Raw genomic sequence first — 19545 nt, 5'->3', positions numbered from 1 at the left:
TGGGCATTATAACCGTTTATTCTTTTATAAATGTTGTTTGGATATTGGTGCAGAAGGAGATCAGGATTTGCACTGCTCTGTCACATCCAGTCTCCCAGTTCAGAGCATTAATCTGAAATGTGGAAAAACTGTCTAAAGTGTAAAACTCTGCAGTGAACTCTTTTCAGGCAGCAACCCTCTACCTATAAACCTACCTTTGCCCTTAATCCAGTAATTAAAGACATCTGTATTTCTGAGCCCTTTTCTTCCAAAGGTTAAATGTTTAATTTTTATGAGCACAAATTAGTTTTACAGGATAGAAGCCTCCAGTTTGCTGAATACTTTGGAAGGATTCAGATTCTGAGGTTCTAAACTGTAGAGCCATTGTGGAGAAAGATACCTCACTTCTGAGTAGGTTATTTCCTGTCTCTCCTGGACTTAATACATTGTCCTTCTTATAATCTGATAGCTAGTGTTTTTATCTCTTTGTCATCATATCTTTTCTTCTTATAATTCTCACTTTTTGGCTGCCATTTTGTTTTTGTCTCATTTCCACCTGTAATTTTCCACATCCCCCAATTTTTCATTTTCTTCAGTGTTTGGATGATCTGGAAAGTTATGTAGGGGCTGTCCTTTTGGAGGTCTCCCAGCCTGCTGCGCTGCATGGCATATCTATCTTTGAGAGCCCTCACTTTCCAGTCTTGCCTGAGACCCCTTCAGGACTATACGGAGGCAACATGATGGAGACTGATTTCTTCACAAGGCAGACTGTATGCCCAAATTAGGTAGTGTGAAAAGAAAGCAACTCAATCATATAATGGAAATTGGGGGGATTCTTCCCCCGATGGAAGTCCATATAATTTTTCTTTATTGTGCCTTTTCTTTTCTTCAGGACCACAAGAAAAGAAAGTAGTGGTGCACCTTCAGAAGTTGGATACAGCATATGATGATCTTGGCAATTCTGGCCATTTCACCATCATTTACAACCAAGGCTTTGAGATTGTGTTGAATGACTACAAGTGGTTTGCCTTTTTTAAGGTTAGTTTTGGTGAACAATCCATTTATGTTTTCATAAATCTAATTTGAAATCTGTAATTTGAGATCCATTTATGTTTTCATAAATCTAATTTGAAATCTGTAATTTGAAATCTGAAGCCTATCCTGATTTAGAGACCCTCAGAATTTTAATTATAGATTAGGAAGATAACCAGAAGTGACACCATTCTTTCCCAAAAAAATGAGATGGCATAACTTTGCTGCATTATTTAAAATTATGGTTTTAGTAGGTTTAAAAAACATACCACATCTGTATTTGAATTTATATTTGGTAAGTATGAATAAATTCTTAATTTATTGTCTATATTACTACACCTTCATTCCTAAATGTTGCTATAGTTACTTGGCTTTGTACTGAATCTGTAGGAAAGACATGGAGATTATAAATTTTGTTTTTTTATAGTTATTCTATCCTTCTTATTATTGCTCATTAGCTCTGAAAGATTGGCCTAAGTGACTCATTGAAGTAATATACTATAATATTAAAATGATTAATTCATTTGACTAAACTAAGAAAGAACGTAGGAGTTACTCCTAAGGTGATTAAATTAAAAGGTAGCCCAGCTGGTCCAGCTTGTTTCCTTTTCTCACTAGGAAAAAAACTATTGTTCATTCTTATAACACACTGCTTCCAATTGCAGACACACTGTGGGTTAAAATAATTTAGCACAGATTGCAGTCTATCCCATTTTTTCTTCTGAAGTTGCAACTTTTCTTGTATGCCAAGTTTTAATGGTTTAAGTTAATTGAATCCACAAGCATTAAACTAGCTGTTTCTCATTATACACTGATATAATACAAACTTTTTCATGGGAAAAGGCTTACAGCCTTTGAAACATCTGGTAAGAGTTGGCCAATTATAGGGCTCCATGGGAAAGTGAGGAATGAGTCTGTTAAAGATGACAAAAGGCAAAACACCTACAAAGGCCTAACTACTAAATTTGTTATAATTTCTCAAGTGAGTTGTGGTTTATCACCAGGATTTTGCACTCCATCTAAGCCAACCATATTTCTTAGAATAATAACTTCTAGCACTTTTTAAAAATAAGGACCACTCTTTAATATGAAAAAAAAGAAGAAAAAGTTGCCTGTCAACTGGATGGGTTAGTCTGATATTCAGCTAGTGGACTGGTCTGTACATGCTGGCTATTGATGGCCAGCAGTCCATTAAATTAGTTAAAGCCCATGCTTAACCAGTTGTTAACTATTTTTAATATCATTCCCAGGTACTACATATTTTTTCTAACAATAAATAAATAAAAGAGTATCTCTATGGATTGTAGTATATATGTGGTAGATGTAGTCAACCCGAATATAATTCTTGGTCTGTGTATTGATGAGCCTAGGCCTTTGTAGACTCTCACAGTTACTCCCTCACAGCCTTTCCAAGGTTCTTTGCCTTCAAATTAAGAATCAATTGCCAATTGCACAAAGGAGAGATATTCAAGGCAATTGTTACCATGTGCCATGAACCTTGTCCATAATTTCCTATCCTTATGATCATGGTCTTTTTTCTCTCCCTCTAGCTCTTCTTGTTTGATGCACAATAGACACTTAGTTGATATTTGTTAAAAAATGAACATAAATGGATGAAGCAGAATTCAGTTAGTAAATAGACTGAATAAATTAGGGGGTGGGGAGTAGTATATAAATAAGTAAATGGTTTACTCATTTGGCTTAGAAAACTTTCATTCTTCTGCAGAATTGGAGAAATTGATGGGGAAATGTCTAAAATTGTCCTTTAATTACCAGAGGCATAATAATCAGATATAGACAAGGATAGTTTCCTCTTTAAATACTTTTTCATCAGTTTGTTCTCAGCTTACATAGGTGTTCAGAGCTGGTGGGGACAGAGCAAATAGGTAGGGACAGTGGGGATATTTGATGGATGGCTGAATGAGGAATTAGAACGCTTTCTTTGTTATTTCTTTCTGAATCAGTGTAAGCAGATTTGATATTTTGCGATTGTCTCAGAACATTAGTAACATTAGGTGAATAGAAAACCACTTTTTTTTTTTTTGAAACAGAGTCTCACTCTTTTGCCCTACATAGAGTGCAGTGGTCTCATCATAGCTCACCGCAACCTCAAACTCCTGGGTTCAAGCAATACTCCTGCATCAGCCTCCTGAGTAGCTGGGACTACAGGCACATGCCACCATGCCCGGCTAATTTTTTCTGTTTTTGGTAGAGACAAGGTCTCGCTCTTGCTGAGGCTGGTCTCAAACTCCTGACCTCAAGTGATCCTCCCACCTCAGCCTCCAGGAGTGCTGGGATTACAGGTGTGAACCACTCTGCCAGGCTTAGAAAGCCACTTTTTAAAGCCAAATAAAATTACAAGTGTTTTCAACCATAAGTGGGAAAGAGTCAACATATATGCCATTGGAGAGTAGAACCCTGCCTAATCATATGCTTCTCAATGACATTGGTCAAATCTTTATTCTCTCAGAAAGAATAATATTAGTGTTCTTACCCAATTGACTTCAGCACATTTTTTAAGTGCCATTTGAAATAACCATTATTAGGGCCATGTTTTCTTTTCTTGAAGAAAAATCAGCTACTCTGGACTGGCCAGTAGTCAGGTTCTATGATAAGGACCTTAAGTTCATTAAGCAGAGTAGAATATAATAAGGTACTTTTTTTTTCTGGAGACAGGATTTGCTTGTTGCTGGAGCTAGAGTGCAGGGACATTATCATAGCTCACCACAATCTCAATCTCCTGTGCTCAAGCGATCTACCTGCCTCAGCCTCTGGGGTAGCTGGGACTACAGGCCACCACGCCCAGCTAATTTTTAATTTTTCTTTCTTTCTTACTTTTTTTTTTTTTTTTTTTTTTTTTTTTTTTGTAGAAACAGGGTCTCTCTTGGTCAAGCTGGTCTCAAACTCCTGGCTCAAACAATCTTCCTACTTGGGCCTAAGATATTTGTTTTTAAAACTTAACATAAATATTTCCAGAAAAACATATTTTGCAAAGTGATAACATTCCATGTTATTTTAGTAAATTCAACTGCAAGAGTGATGGGAAGCAAATTTTTAAAGTTTAAGAAAAATGATAGGCTGGAGTTGACTTCAAACGAAAGTAAAGCACTTTCGGTGACATTTGTTAACATAAAAAATTTGCTGATTTTACCACAGGCATCAGGGTATTTCCCACAATGTGGTGGGGAAACCATGCTAGGAAGGGTATATAACTCAAGAAAAAGCCTATTTAATGAATAAAGCATGTGAAAATTTTTCCTACAGACTTAAAGTATCTTTTAAATTAAAACTATTTTTAAAAATGAGGAATCATCAATCTTAAGTAATATTTGCCATTCAATTTTAGGTGTCCTAAGTAAATTGCAACATAGTCTACTCAACCTATTGCCATTACAGAAATATCTGATAAATTGTTCCCATGTACACCTGCCGTTATTATTCTATGCATTGTTATCCTGCAAATCAGATTTTCAAATCTCTCTAGTGACTTGTACTGGACTCTACTCCTTGCTTCCTTTGACCCTCTTCAGATGTGCTTTCATCCGATTGTTTCTTACTGTTCCTGCTGCTAGAGTTTGCTGAATAGTTGATATTTGCAAGATATTTGTGATATTACAATGTAGATGTGTTTTCTTCTATGGTTACTGGCTTTCTTCTATGGTTACTGGCTTATAACTCCCATTTGAAATAACAGCTCTTGTAACAGTAAACAGATTGACTTTCTCCTGCCCTCCTTTCACCTGCCCACAGCAGGACTCCAATCTGATAGTGGGTCATGAGACCCTCATTCCAGAGACAGTCTTACCCCATAACCTTGAAAGAAGGAATGTTGCACAAAGAGGCCAGGAAGAATATGAACAGATAGGCCTTGCTGGGTTTAGATCATACCCTTTTTGTCCAATCATATTTCAACACAGTTATTCATGCTTCAGTCATGCCTATCCAATGAAATCTTCATAAAAGACCCAAGAAGATGGGGTTTGGGGAGCTTGCAGAAAGCTGAACATATGGGAGCTTTCAGGAAAGTGAACAATAACTCATCCATGTGCTGGGAGGATGGGACATCCCAACTGTATGTACAGGGACAGAAGTTCCTGCACTTGGGACCCTTCCAGACTTCACTTTGGGTATCTCTTCATCTGGCTGTTTGTTTTTTAAAATATCCTTTGTAATACATTGGTAAACATAAGCATTTCCCTGAGTTCTATGAGCCACTCAGGGTCATGGGAACCTGACCTCAACCCCAACTTGAAGCTGATTGGTTAGAAATTCTGGAGCCCCAGACTTGTACCTTGTATCTAAAAGGGAGAATTGACTCAGTCCTAGGGACTGAGCCCTCAACCTGTGGGATCTGATGCTATCTTTAGGTGGAAAGTGTCGGAATTGAATTGGAGGACACCCACCTGGTATCTGTTGCAGAATTGCTTGCTTGCTGGTGGGGAGAAATCCCTACATGTTGAGTGGTGTCTTTCCACACCTTGGGATCCTTTTAGGCTCCTGCTATACCTTCTGCTCCCTTGAGCATCCTGTAGCTCAAGGGGCAGACAGCTCCTCATCATTTTCTGCATTCCAACTGAAGCAATTGTGATAGCACTCCTATTACTAGGAACTTGCTCTATTAAGTTCTACTTATTCAGGCCCCATATGAAAGATAAGAATTTTCCATGATCTGGGGTTCCTAAGCCCTTTTTTACTTGGTAAACTGCTTGAGAAATTGGGGGTAGAATAGGGATAAAATCTTTTATTTCTTTTGCATGTGACTTAAGCTTAAAAGGAAATAAAGCTTGACACTGAAAGTCTTTTCTTGGTTTATATTGGGCAGGAAGCACTAGGAATGTATTTTTATTTATTTATTTATTTATTTATTTTTGAGACAGAGTCTTACTCTGTTGCCTGGGCTAGAGTGCCTGGCATCAGCCTAGCTCACAGCAACCTCAAACTCCTGGGCTCAAGCAATCCTTTTGCCTCAGCGTCCCTAGTAGCTGGGACTACAGGCACGAGTCACCATGCCCGGCTAATTTTTTCTATATATTTTTAGTTGTCCAATTAATTTCTTTCTATTTTTTAGTAGGGATGGGGTCTTGCTCTTGGTCAGGCTAGTTTTGTACTCCTGACCTTGAGTGATCATCCTGCCTTGGCTTCCCAGAGTGCTAGGATTACAGGTGTGAGCCACCACGCCCGGCCCAAAAATGTATTTTTAAAAGATAATTTTTCTACTCAGCTTTCTCCAGTGTCCATTATCTTGACACTTTATGGGAGATACATATGAAGATGCATTTAGGAACCACTGGGGAGGTTACCTAAGCATTTGAAATAACCTTATGTAAAACAATAAAGAGTAATTAGTCCTGTGGCAAAATGGAAACTTTTTTAGAGGCATTCAAAGTCAGATTTCTTTTAAAACACCAAACTGGCCAAAACAAATGACAGTACTGTCTACAGACTGGGTTTCTAAGACTATCAGATTTTAATAGCGTTTTTCTGTTTGATTATACTTAGTACACTTGAGTAAATTTGTATCTCTTAAAAGTACCTGCAGCCAACCTCTTAAATAAACAACACAATGCAACAAAAAAACAATACTGTAAAAATGCCCAAATATGTCCGACTCTATGTGATGGGTGGATAAATGATTTTTTTTCTTCTTTGCATGCTAATGTACCTTGTTTTGTGTGTGTGTGTGTGATGAGCATGTGTACAGCTCCTCTGCATGGCATCCTCTACCATATTGCCCAGAGGAAGGAAGTCATGTGAAACAAACTAAGCTCCAAAGAATGGCCTCAAGTTGAATAAGCTTTCTAGCCTTTTACTATTTCTCATTTCATTTTTTCTGAGTCAGTAAAAGAAACTGACTAGAAAAGGGAGCAGTAGATAAGGAACTCGGATTTTATTCAGAATATTAACATAATCAAGGGCTGAGGAAAATGCATAGAAGAGAACTAGATTCAATATGGCTGATGATTTTGTTTAGTGATAGTCAAGCAAATCTTAGTGATTTCTTATTGAGCTCTTATTTGGGACCCTCCAATCTCAATAGAGCTCTAAGTTAAACAGCACTACCATAGATATTTCTAAAGCAAGTTGCTGCTTAAAACAAGAGCAATATGTTGAGAAGTTCATACCAGACGATTTACCTGCCCATTTTTTGTGATAGTGATTTGTAAATAAGCTTGTCACAACAACCAGAAATGTCAATAATATTTCTACAGTAAAGGATTTGGAATGTTTTGCCATTTTTCCACTATGCCTTATGGGTTCATTTTTAAGATATAACAATTTTAGAAGACTTGTTACTGAGATGGTGTACTTTTTAAAATACAGGTTCAATACATCCAGCTCAGAATTTTGTCTTTTTTTAAAAAAACAACTTGGGATTTACTGTAAGAGTATTTCAGTTGAGAGAAAATATCATAAGTTTAGTACTTAATACATGTCTATTTTATCTTTTCTTTCGTGATGATGCTTAATCTCACTGTCATGACTCAGCTTACCATTGTAAACTCTTCGTAGGATGTCACTGATTTTATCAGTCACTTGTTCATGCAGCTGGGAACTGTGGGGATATATGATTTGCCACATCTGAGGAACAAACTGGGTGAGCTCCATTGAAATATTTCTAACTTTCTTACTAACAGCAAGCTGCTTCTTCCCTGATGGCTTATGCAAATAAATGTGTATTCATCAGAGAAAGGAATACTGGAGAGATCGTAGCTTTCTTATGGATTTCTTGCTTGAGCTTGCTTATCTGCTATTTCTAACTTGTTTGCTGCACTATTTTATGTGAATGATTTTTTTCACTTTAGGTTGTTCTGTTTGCACATGTCAATTTAGTTCTCCCAAGAAGATACTTGTCACATCAGTAGACCTGAATCCCAAAAGATAAAGACCCAGTTAAGAAAAAGGTTGACTCAAGTTCACCTGAAGTAGTTACAACGCCTCAGGTTGCTTAGTCTTTTCCTGAAAAGACTCCCTCAAGAGGGAACCATGTGAGACCACAGCTTTTAAGGTCTGTCTTCCAGTAGAGAAGGGGTTCTTTGAGAGAAATTGGCATTCCATCACTCATCTATCCGAGCCATCACCTGGCTTTTATAAACTGGTTTCTACTAAGAACATGGAATATTGACTGGGAAGAGGAGGCTTTTTTTCACTCTTTACATTCTCCTCAGATTTCCAGAATAGATGTTTAAATCATTGTTCACACTGGACCCATAAATTTAGATGTCTAAAATTTTGATGAAAAATGGTTAGAGAGTAAAGTTGATAGGTACTTACCCTCCCTTGCATTTTAACATAACATTCTTTCCCCTTTTTCTTTCTCCTTTATTTGGCTCTTAAATACTAGAAGTGAGATATGAAAAAGGGAACTGGGGATATGTGTTGAAACCACCATAAGCTTATTTTATATCAGCATTTTCTGAGCTCTGTAATAGACCAGCAGTGGCCCACATGCATGGCAGGTAGGACTTGCACATCAGTTGGGTAACTTTACCTTGTTAAGCTATAAAAATTGTTCCAGACAGCCACTGATAACAGATCAAAGAGATCACTAGAGCTGAAATTAATAAGCAGTTTCTTCTTAGTTCTTTCTGGTAGTTGAATAAGCATAGAATGTGTTAAATAGTTTTATTTCAGAACCTCTCAGAATCTTTAATATATTGTATAGTGGTAGCTTAGAAGGGAGATACAATAGGAAACTTTTTCAAAATAGGTTCACCATTTTTTTCCACAAAAAATAAGGTGTTCTCAGAACGCAGTTTATGAAATTCTGTCCTTAAACTCTTCACCCTTCTTCCTAGTTAGGGAGACACCCCCACCAGTAGAAAAGATAAACCCTGATAATTATTCTGTAAATGGGATAAATAGCCTACTACCTAGACATAGACCCAAGCAGCACTAAACCTCCATTTAGAGTTTGTGAGGTATACATGTTAATCTATCTAAGTAGGTTTAATGTAGTTTGTAGCCTGTTTTTTAAGTATATTTCAAAACTGTGTTAGGTTTATATAGTGGCATTTTTCTCAGAAGCATGTGCTTTTTAAGCATATTGGTTGCATGTGCAATATGTGTTGTTTAAGCATTCAGCTTGAGAATGGCATCATTTTATGAATGTCTTAACATTAAAAAAAAATACCAGGCTCTCAAATATTAGTGCTGGTATTTTTTTTTTACTTAAACTAATATGATTAAATATTATTAAGAGACAGTATGATAGATTTTGGCTTTTAACCCTAGTTTTTATTGCCTTATAGTTATTAAATAAAGCATCTGTTGAGGGACTCTTTTAAACTTCCAGCCAAGAAAAGACTTTGGGGCTAAGAGACAGAGCAGCCTTCAGCAGTGGACATACCTCTGCCATCTAGCAGAGGCCTGTGGCAGCTACAGTCCCTCTTGGAGTCTTTATTTGCATGTAAAATGCAGAGGAGTCCTGGTGACCTACCTCCAAGGCAGCTGTGCTCCTGAACACTTCCTTCGAATGCGGTAACCGCCATTTTGGAATGTGAACAACCAGAGACTACACAGGAGAAAGAAAAAACAGTCTGGAAGAGATGAAGTCTAGGTGGCTTCACTATTCGGCTTTTTAATAAAAGGAACAACATCAACACATTAAAGTTTTTTTTTTCCTCTTTTGAAATCTCTTCTGTGGAAATGATTCCTCTAAATTGGTCAGGATTTGAATTTTTGTTTTATTCACAGTGTATATTTTATTCACAGCTCAGTTGTCTCTTCCTGAGTATCTTCCCTTTCATTACCTTGAGGAACCCTAGAACTTATTGTAAGGAGGGAATAAGTCCTCAAGGTCTCTTGAGATGCACAGGTATAAGTTATTAGAGAGAAGATGGTCCTATGGAAGACATGTTTGAAGGAGGGAAGAAAGGCTTTCTCAGAGAAGCCAAACTGCAAGAGTTATCCTGTGCACATTGTAGACTTTCAGTACCTGTGGCTAATACCTTTTTCCCCCCTTTTTTTTGATTAGGTGCCAGCCTTGTGCTAAGAAGTTGACATAAGTTAGAAAAAGCCCATAAAATAGATGTTACTAGTTTCATTTTATAGATAGAGAAAATTAGTTTCTTACATTGCTTGAGCTCATATTGCTTCTAACTGTAAAATATTAAACCTAGTCTTTCAAGCCTAACTGCTTCCCTGGAGCTTAAAGAAAAGCCATTTCACAAAGAAGTAAATGGTATTTAGAGTCACATTTGGTTACATTTCCTGGTAAATTCCAGTCTGTGGCATGATGAATGTTAGTTTAATGGGATAGAATATGTGCTGCACTGGCTCTTCTTGAAGTCCTAGGAAAAAAATTGCCTTGAGGCTTGGGTTGCTTTACCAGTTAGGCTACTCACTTTCTTGCCTGAACCAGGATCCTTTCATTCAAGATAAAAATTTACCTTCACCTTTCCTTTGTAGTCTTAAAAATTGGGAAAAGAGCTTTGTAAACTTCAAGTTAAGTGTCTTTGCCAAATTTGCTTCTCTTAAATATACTGTTGTTCACAGGAATTGCTATCTTTTAGCTCTTTCTTGCCAAATAATGGACTTCGTTCCTCCTCACTTGATTTGGAGCTGACTTATATCAGCCTTGGTGAACCTGAAATGATGGGTAACACCTAATCCATATTATCTAGGATGATTTTTCTTCTGCGTCTCTGCTTGAATAAAAGAATCTTTCTTTAGAAAGTAGTTATTATTACTTCTTTATACCATCTTGGAGGTACTGTTGTGCTGCTGTTCTGGTAAGAAATATCTCATACAGATGAACCAGTAGTGCACCTGACTGTTCTTACCTGGATACATTTTCTCCAACCCACCTCTGGAACTGATTAATGCTTCATCATTCAAGCCCTTGATGCCACTTCTCTGTGAAACCTTCTCTAGTTCTCGTCATAAGTTGGAGAAAAGTCAGTACCTTGTTCCTGTTGTATTTTGCAAATACCTCTGGTTTTATATTAGGTAGTAGTGGAATGGTTTGATAGCATGTTTTCATCTTCTTTTAGAATGAAAATCTGTATTTTTCCTTGTAAATTTTCAGCAACTAATACACTGGGAACTTTATAGGTGCTTAGAAAATGAACCACACTTGTCTTTTCTTTCTGTAAACTTTTCACAAGCAATACCAGCATACAAAATTAATGTTACAGGGTTTTAGGAACACAAAGCAGGAATGGTGCTATATTTATCTTTTTTGATTCTCTGCCCTAAGAAATATCAACTTACATGCCTCTAGAGTTCTAAAAGAGTCATATATTTTCAAGATGATTTTCAGGATGTATATATGGCCAAGCAACCAATATGTAAAAAAAAAAATGTATTTAATGTGAATTTTTTTTTAATTACTGAAGGTTTTATATGTTTTTCTGAGTAAGTGTGCATCAATGTGTTTTGATTATGGCAGAGAAGAGTTGCAGGGCACAAGTGCAGATGTATATGAAAAGGCTCTGCAGTATACTAGTGTTTAGCATTCTGTCATAATTGCCTGTTTGTCTTTGCTTCTGGTCTCTAAACTCCATTAGGGCAAGGATTAACTCTGTATTACTAGCCATTTTATTTCCTATGTATAGCATAATATGTGACAACAGGCCTTCAATAAATATTTCTAAAAGAAAATTAACTAGTATATCATTGTGGTGGTGTTTCATTGACATGTTTTTGGAAGCATTGTTTTTGTTACATTTGTGTCTTTAGAGGTTATGGTGGAACCTCAAGCCATATTTGTTGAATGATTTCATGGAAAAGAGATTAGACTTTTAAATTTTCTTCTGTTTGTATATTTATGTTTTAATTGTGTATGAGCCTTTAGAGGCCAAGATAGGGCTCAAAGTTAAAAACAATAAAGTTCTAACTATCAGGACTATTAAAAATGAAATTAGCTGTCAAGAGAAATAGCATTAAGACTGCAGTGGTTCCCCAAAGTCTGAGGAACAAAGGCTTTGAGCCAGCCTGGAATGTTGCAAGATGTGCCCCACCTATGTTAAATATAGTGGAGCTCGAGCTAAGGCATGGATTAGATGAACTCTTAAGATATTTTTCAACTTCACGGTTTAAGAGTTTATGAGAGAGAAAGTGAGGCATGAGCCCAGAGACTTTTGACTATTTTGCTAAGTGTTAAATTGCTGTTTACTTAACTCACTCAGGAATGTATATTTTGGTTTAAATTGGATGGCTTTTCAGCACTGGGAATAAATAAATTTACGACCCTCCTTTTTCATATGTAAATATAACTGCCAGTTCTTTTAGTAAAATGCTACAAGTTATTTGGTGGCAACCACTGTAACAATTTCCTGGTGGTTTTGCAATTCATTCAAATCTATCTTTTAAAATGAATGGTTGAGTATAGTTAGTAGGCAGAAAAGTAGAGAGCTAGTCCTTGAAAGTGATATAGGGAAGTTGGATTCTTTCTGAGGAAAGATGTGGTACTCTTGGATGGGTTTGGCAAAATAACCAGTAAAGTTTGCCTGGTTCTGTTTCATTGCCATCTAATGGCTTTTACTCACACTGTAGACCCGAGAGCAAATGGAAGTAGTTACCTTGCAATTATATAGATATCTACAGTAAACAAATGGCAAAAAATGAATAAACATTCTTTGTTAATATTATCAGAATGGAATATCTCCATATATATGGTTTATCATTAAATCATTCACCTCCATGCAAGGTACTCTGAAATGGTAAATCATCTTGATGGATTAGACTTACATGTCTAAATTTCGTATGTATTTCACAGTACAGTATAGATAGGTTTTAAAAATTATATACTTGTATCCCTATAATAATTGTTATAAAACATGAAATATTAAATGATTATGTAAACAATATTTGATTCATTTATGTCATTTGTGCCCTACCAAAATATTTCCTGATGATACCACTTGAAACAATGTAAAATAAACTCATTATCATGATTTTGTTTCCAAAAGCAATATGAGAGTCTCTGTTACTGATAAGTAATTTTTGTGACTGCAGATCTTCAACATTTGGAAACAATTTTCTGATATGTTTTCAAATGTTAAACAATTTCAATAGGTTTGACACATTTTTGTTAAAAGTATGAAAGTATCCCAGCTTTAGAAGAGTTCAGAAGAATTACTGATTTGTATTAGGGATGATAACAATTTAATAGACACATTTATTTTAACTGAAACATTTGTTCATTGATGTATAGGGTTAAAGAGTGAATATCACATTTCAAAATATCTGTTTTCAAAAACTTTATCTTTTAACATCTGACAAAACTCATACTAAGAATACGGCAAATGTAAAGTTTGCCATTTTCTTATGTTTGCATTATTAGTATTTGCAAATCTTCATTTCTTTGCAAGTATATTTTAAATTACTTGTTCATTTTGTGAGGGTTAGGCTGAATAAATCAGATGCAATGCTTAAGTCAGTTTAAGCAGGCACTTGTGAAAGGGAATGTGCTGTGTGCTAACAGTCTTGTCGGTACTTACAAGCACGCTGTACATGTGAACATCTGATATTGGAACTGAGTAGGAGCATCAGTGTTACTTTGTATATTAAATGGTAGCAGTTGGTTTTCAATTTTGTTTTTATATTACAGCTATAAATAGAAGTTATAATGCTTTCTTCCCAGTATTCCAGTGGATCATCTTTTCTTTTCATTTTGGAACCCACTGGTTGACAAGTTGGACCGAGAGTCAACTGCTCAGTTGACAGTTTGGGATAGAATAGAAGTTCTACAAAGGCACAGATGAAGTCTTAAATAGGTTTATATTCCCTATTGTAGCAGATAGTACTGTATATTGTGTATATTGTTACTTGTTTAGTGTTTTTTAACTTTTTTAAACTCTCCAAACTTCAGTATCATTGTTATCCTTCATAGTAATCTGGTGAAGTAATATAAGCCATAGGTGACATTTCCATCATCAGAGGAAGAAATTGAGGCTCACTTACTGTGACTTGGTGAAAATTGCATAAATGTTAAGTGGAAGAACTGCAATATAAGGTCCAAGTCCTTTTTACTAAACTGCCTCTGTTTCCTTGCCAGTGAGTAATATAAAGTAAGTTTTCAAATATTTGTTAAGTATATTATTAACCAGGAAAAGAGTGGAATGAAGTTTAAGTGATTTTTTTTTTCCTCCTCCTGAGTGTCAAAAAGCAGTTGAGTAAGAGATCTGGGATAAATAACTTAAATTCCAAATTATCCCTACAAGTAAGGAGGTCTAATTGGATAGTTGATAAAATGAGTGGGAAATTGAAGAAGGGGGTTTTTCAGAATGTTTGGCAACTTAACGGTGATTTTGAAGAAGCAAATGGATAATTGTTGAATCATAGTAGTTTTCTAAACTTAAGTGCTAGGGTTTGGAGGTTCTTCAAATTTTATGAAATTATCCATTTGTTGCAGTAGAAATTGGCATAAATGAATGGAAATTTAAATTATCCCATCTGTGCAAGGCAGTCTTTAGACACTGATGTTTATATAAATGAGAAAAAAATTGGCTATCTTTCAAGCTGAATAGCATGGTTAAAACTTCAACTTCTTAATTGATGATAATGCCAAACATCACATAAGAGGTATTTCACAGTAGCAGGGAAAATGACAGATACCAGGAGAATATTCAAGAAAATAACAGAGATACAATGGATGGTCCCCTCAAAGTACTGAGTACTTGCATTCTCCACTGATAAGTGCCTCTTTTCTACTAACTTGTAGTTGTCCTGCACAGTGATATTGCAGCCATGTCCTGTCTTTTATAATTTCCCAATATTTGATAATTAAGCAGCACATTTCCAAGATTCTAAAGAAGACCAAATTATTTCTGATCGTGAAAACTACAGAATAGCCGCAAATAAAATTTTAAAAGGGAAAGTAATTCCATCAATTTAATGTATCAGAAATGGCACACAAATGGATAGCTTCCTTAGTACATTTATAGGGTATAAGTTATAACAACAAGAGCAAAATTGTACTTTTTTTAGGATGACCCTTAAGTATATAAATAAGGAATGCATCTATAGTAAGAATTACCTGTCTTTGTGAATATGAAGTAAGAAAACCACATGTGTAAGAATGTGCAATTAGAAAGCTTGAAGGGAACTTTTGGAACTTCTAGGTTAATCTAAATTTACACATAGGGCAGCAGAGTTGTAGAGGAAAATTGTCACTTCTGAATTAATACCATGATTTAGAATTTGGGTCTCTGTGATATACTGGCATCACTATACCTCTATTAATTATAAATTTACCTTTTCTCAGTTTCTTGTGTTATTGTTGAAATACAACTTGGTCTTTATTGTTCTTTCTCTTCCATTATTCATTTATTTATTCACTCATTCAGTAATTACTTCCTAGTGACAGTTTCCTAGGGACTGAATGAACAAAAAGTCTTGTTTTCACAGTGCATATGTTTTTGTGGAAAGAACAACCTGATAGGCTACTGTGAAAATTAAATGAGTTAGTGTACATAAAACACAACCCATGAGATGGAGTCTATGGTTATCATCTTGGTTTAAAGATAAGGAAACTGAAAGAACAGAGAGGGTAAGGATTTTGCTTAGGATTCCACAGCCAGTAAGTGGCAGAGCCTGTAGTCTATTGGCAGTCCGAGCTCAAAGGCAGCATTCTCCTCTGCCCTGCATCAAAAGCCTTAGGCAAGAATGGTAGGTTGGTAAATTGATGCCTACCAATTTGTTCTTTTTGCTTAAGATTGCTTTGACAATACGCTATATTACAAAGCTATAATAATCAAAACAATGGTACTGGCACAAGAACAGAGACATAGACCAATGGAACAGGACTGAGAACCCAGATATAAAACTATCCCTTATAGCCATCTGATCTTTGACAAAGCAGACAAAAAACATACACTAGGGAAAATAATTACTTTTCAATAAATGGTACTGGGAAAATTGGATAGCCACTTGTAGAAGACTGAAACAGTATCTGCACCTCTCATCTCTCACAAAAATCAACTCACAGCAGATAACAGACTTAAACCCTAAGGCATGAAACCATAAGAATTCTAGAAGAAAATGTTGGAAAAACTCTTATAGACATCAGCCTAGGCAAAGAATACCCCAAAAGCAATCACAACAACAACAAAAAGAAATGGGACCTGATCTAATTAAAAAGCTTCTGCACAGCCAAGGAAACAATCATTAGAGTGAATAGACAACCTACAGAATGGGAGAAAATATTTGCGTGCTACACATCCAATAGAAGGCTTATAACTAGAATCTATATAGAACTAAGGAGAATTAGCAAGAAAAAAAATCAAACAACCCCATTAAAAAGTGGGCAAAGGACATGAACAGAAACTTTTCAAAAGAAGATAAAGACTAATGGCCAAGAAACTTATGAAGAAAATGCTCAACATCTCTAATCAAGGAAATACAAATCAAAACCACAATGAGAGATCACTTAACTCCAGTGAGAATGGCTTTTATCAAAAAGTCCCAAAACAGCAGATGGCTGGTGTGGATATGGAGAGATAGGAACACTCTTATACTGCTGATGGGACTGCAAACTAGTAGTAAGTGTGGAAATTCTTCAAAGAACTAAATGTAGAACTACCATTTGATTCAACAATCTCACTACTGGGTATTTACTCGAAGGGAAAAAAAAGGCATTCTATAAAAAAGACATCTGCACTCAAATATTTGTAGCAGTACAATTCACAATTGCAAAGATGTGGAAAAAATCCAAGTGGCCGTCAACACATGAGTTTATTAATCAAATGTGGTATATATATACCATGAAGTACTACTCAGCCATTAAAAAAATACCTCTATGTCATTCTGGATGTAGCTGGAACCCATTCTTCTAAGTAAAGTATCACAAGAATGGAAAAACAAACACCACATGTACTCACCATTAAATTGGTACTAATCATTCAGCACTTATCTGCATATATGGAAGTAACATTCATTGGGTGTTTGGCAGGTAAGGGGAAGGGATGGCTAAATTCACACCTAATGGGTGCAGTGTGTGCTGTCTGGGGGATGGGCATGCTTATAGCTCTGACTCGGGTGGTGCAAAGGCATTTGCACTCCTATAATATACTGAAATAAAAAAACCAAGTATATGGGCATCTACTACATTATATTCTATGACAGAGTTCTTAGCTTTTCTCTTGTAAGTAGTGGGAGTTTTCTTCAAATGATTTTTGTCACTGCACTATCTGCTGGTCCTCCCCTTATTGTTTAATTTATAAGAAGATACTTGAGAATCTCTGCTGAATGTTTAGGGCTTTTCCAAGCACAGTTTAAAAAAATCATCTGCTAGTTAAAAAAAAAAAAAAAGGAAACAAGGAAGGAAGGTGGGAAGGAAGGAAATCTTTTATCTGCAATTCAGTGTAGTTTCCAAAAATTAAGTGAAAGCTTACGTATTCTAAATTCTAGGTTAAATCTTATTTAAAAGTCTTCGAACAGTTCTTGAATTTTCACTAATCTTTTGGATTAGCTGAAATCTTTGAAATTAGATAACATCAACAAAATAGACAAATGAAGGGGAAAAAGTTTAATAGGTAGGAAAAAATTTTGAACTATGTATTTTATTATCATAACTTGTGATATGCTAATATAGAAAATGCAACTGCTGCGAAATACAAAAAGTAAATGGATTTAAGAGAAATCTAGAGAAACATGTAAAAATGAATATTAAAGGCCTTGTAAATTTGCAATATGAAATGAATGCACAAAATAGAGGAACTCTTTAAAAAAAAAAAAAGACTGATAGACTGAGCGGGGTATGGTGGTGTGAGCCTTGAGCCCAGGGGTTTGAGTCTGCAGTGAGCTATGATCTATGATCGTGGCACCACTACCCTCTAGCCAGGTCAACAATAGAGCAAGATCCTGTCTGAAAAAAAAGGAAAAAAAAAAACAATATACTGAAATAGCCAAAGCAGCATAGGTACCTGAACAGTGAGAAAATGCTCATTCTCATGAGTGCTGCTAGAAAGTTTAGGCAACTCGGAAAGGGCCTTGGGCAACAATTTAGACCTGACTTATGGGTCAATCAGCTGATACATTTTTTTTTTTTGGATAGAGGATACAGTGGATAAAGCAATGACCTTTGTAACCTGTGAACCTGTATTTGAATCATCTTCTCTCCTTTTAAATTTGCAGAGCTACCTTTTCTTCCTTAGAAGAATAATGCCTATTATCTCAAAAGATTATTGTGAGGCACAAATCATATAGGTTGAAGTCCTTTGGGTTTTAAGCCTTTGTTGTGTAGTTCCTAGGTATTTCCTCTTTTAATAATTGTTTTTAGTAATTGTTTACCTCTCCAGCTCTTTGTGGCAGGACAATGTGTATGAAGAAGTGGTTCATGGTACTGGGAAGAATGCTGGGGTCTAGGAGTTCTTGGTTATAAATTCTATTCCAACTACCTACTCAGTCTCTTTTTTGTCATGAGACTATATTATTTCTGTGTTCCCTCAGACCTCAAAGATTTGTGAGTAATCTGTATAATATTTATAAAGTACGAAGTTTGCCATTGTGGCCCAAAAGCAAGCGTAGACAATATATAAATGAACTAGCAGCCTGTTTTCCAGTAAAACTATATTTGTAGAAATAGGCAGCTTTTTCCAGCCTTAGTTTAGTAGCTCCTTCTTATAGATCACATGTTTATCATGTAAAATGTTACATAATAATTTCTTAATATAATTTACTTAATACTTTTTGTATTTGAACTTTTTAGGACATTTGTTTTTACCATTTCTATTATACCACAAGTGTCTTCCTGTGTATAGCATTGTGCATGTGTATGTGTGTGTGTGTGTGTGTGTGTGTATGACAATTTCTATAAGATAACTCTCAAGAACTCTTAAAACATTGTCAGATTGTTTTTCAAAACAGCAGAGGCAGGAGGGAGACAGGCCAGTGCCACCTGTCTTAGCAGCGAGCAGCACAGGAGAAGAGCATGTGATCGAGAACCTGTGCCAAAGAGAAACACAGGATAGAACTCTAAGGGGTTTAGGTTACATCCTATGATGTTACTATGTTAGACTGTTTGATTTATAAAAACAGAAGTTTTATATAGTTTAGTATAATAAAAATAAATTTTATTAACCTTTTCATATAACACACCCTCCAACATTGCTGTCCAGTAATGTCCTAGGCCTTTGTTTCAGTGTTCCTCATCCTGAGTTGGGGCTTTAGCAGGGACTTGAGGAGTGGTGGGCCAGAGGTAAGCAGGTGGGCTTCAGAGTATGATGAACCAAGATAACAGTCACAGTGTGCGTGAGTAGCCCAGAGTAACTCATCCTATGCTGTGTAGCTTAGTGAGTGGTGAATCCCAGGATTCAGGTCCAGCTCTGGGATTCTAAGGCCATACATTTTTAACTCTACCCCAAAATATGATTTGAATTCAGAGAGAATCAGATGCCATAATGTAATGTTAGCTTAAAGTGTAGTTTAGCCCACACATTTCCTTTAAACTAGAGGTTGGTGAACTACAGGCCTATTTTTCTAAGAAAAGTTGTATTGGAACATGACCTAGCTCATTCATTTATGTATTCTCTGTGCAGCTTTTAGGTTGGGTAGTTGTGACTGAGGCATTCTTGCCTGCAAACCTAAAAT

General features: G+C 35.9%; 1 protein-coding gene across 3 annotated transcripts in view; it reads left to right on the top strand.

Moving 5' to 3' along the window:
* Nucleotides 1–19545, top strand: part of CTSC (cathepsin C) — a 38580-nt gene that overhangs the window by 1190 nt on the left and 17845 nt on the right. The window contains exons 2-4 of one of the 3 annotated variants that reach the window (XM_012745162.3): nt 872–1017; nt 7522–7606; nt 9305–17490. In XM_012745162.3, coding sequence (XP_012600616.2) covers nt 872–1017; nt 7522–7606; nt 9305–9327 — 254 coding nt within the window. In that variant the 3' untranslated portion in view covers nt 9328–17490. Of the gene's footprint in view, nt 1–871; nt 1018–7521; nt 7607–9260; nt 17491–19545 lie in introns of those variants that run through there. The other 2 variants (XM_012745163.3, XM_012745161.2) reach the window with 2 other exon arrangements.

Source organism: Microcebus murinus, chromosome 4 (genome assembly GCF_040939455.1).
Source record: "Microcebus murinus isolate Inina chromosome 4, M.murinus_Inina_mat1.0, whole genome shotgun sequence".
NCBI lineage: Eukaryota > Metazoa > Chordata > Mammalia > Primates > Cheirogaleidae > Microcebus > Microcebus murinus.
This window is presented reverse-complemented; position numbering and strand designations above follow the sequence as displayed.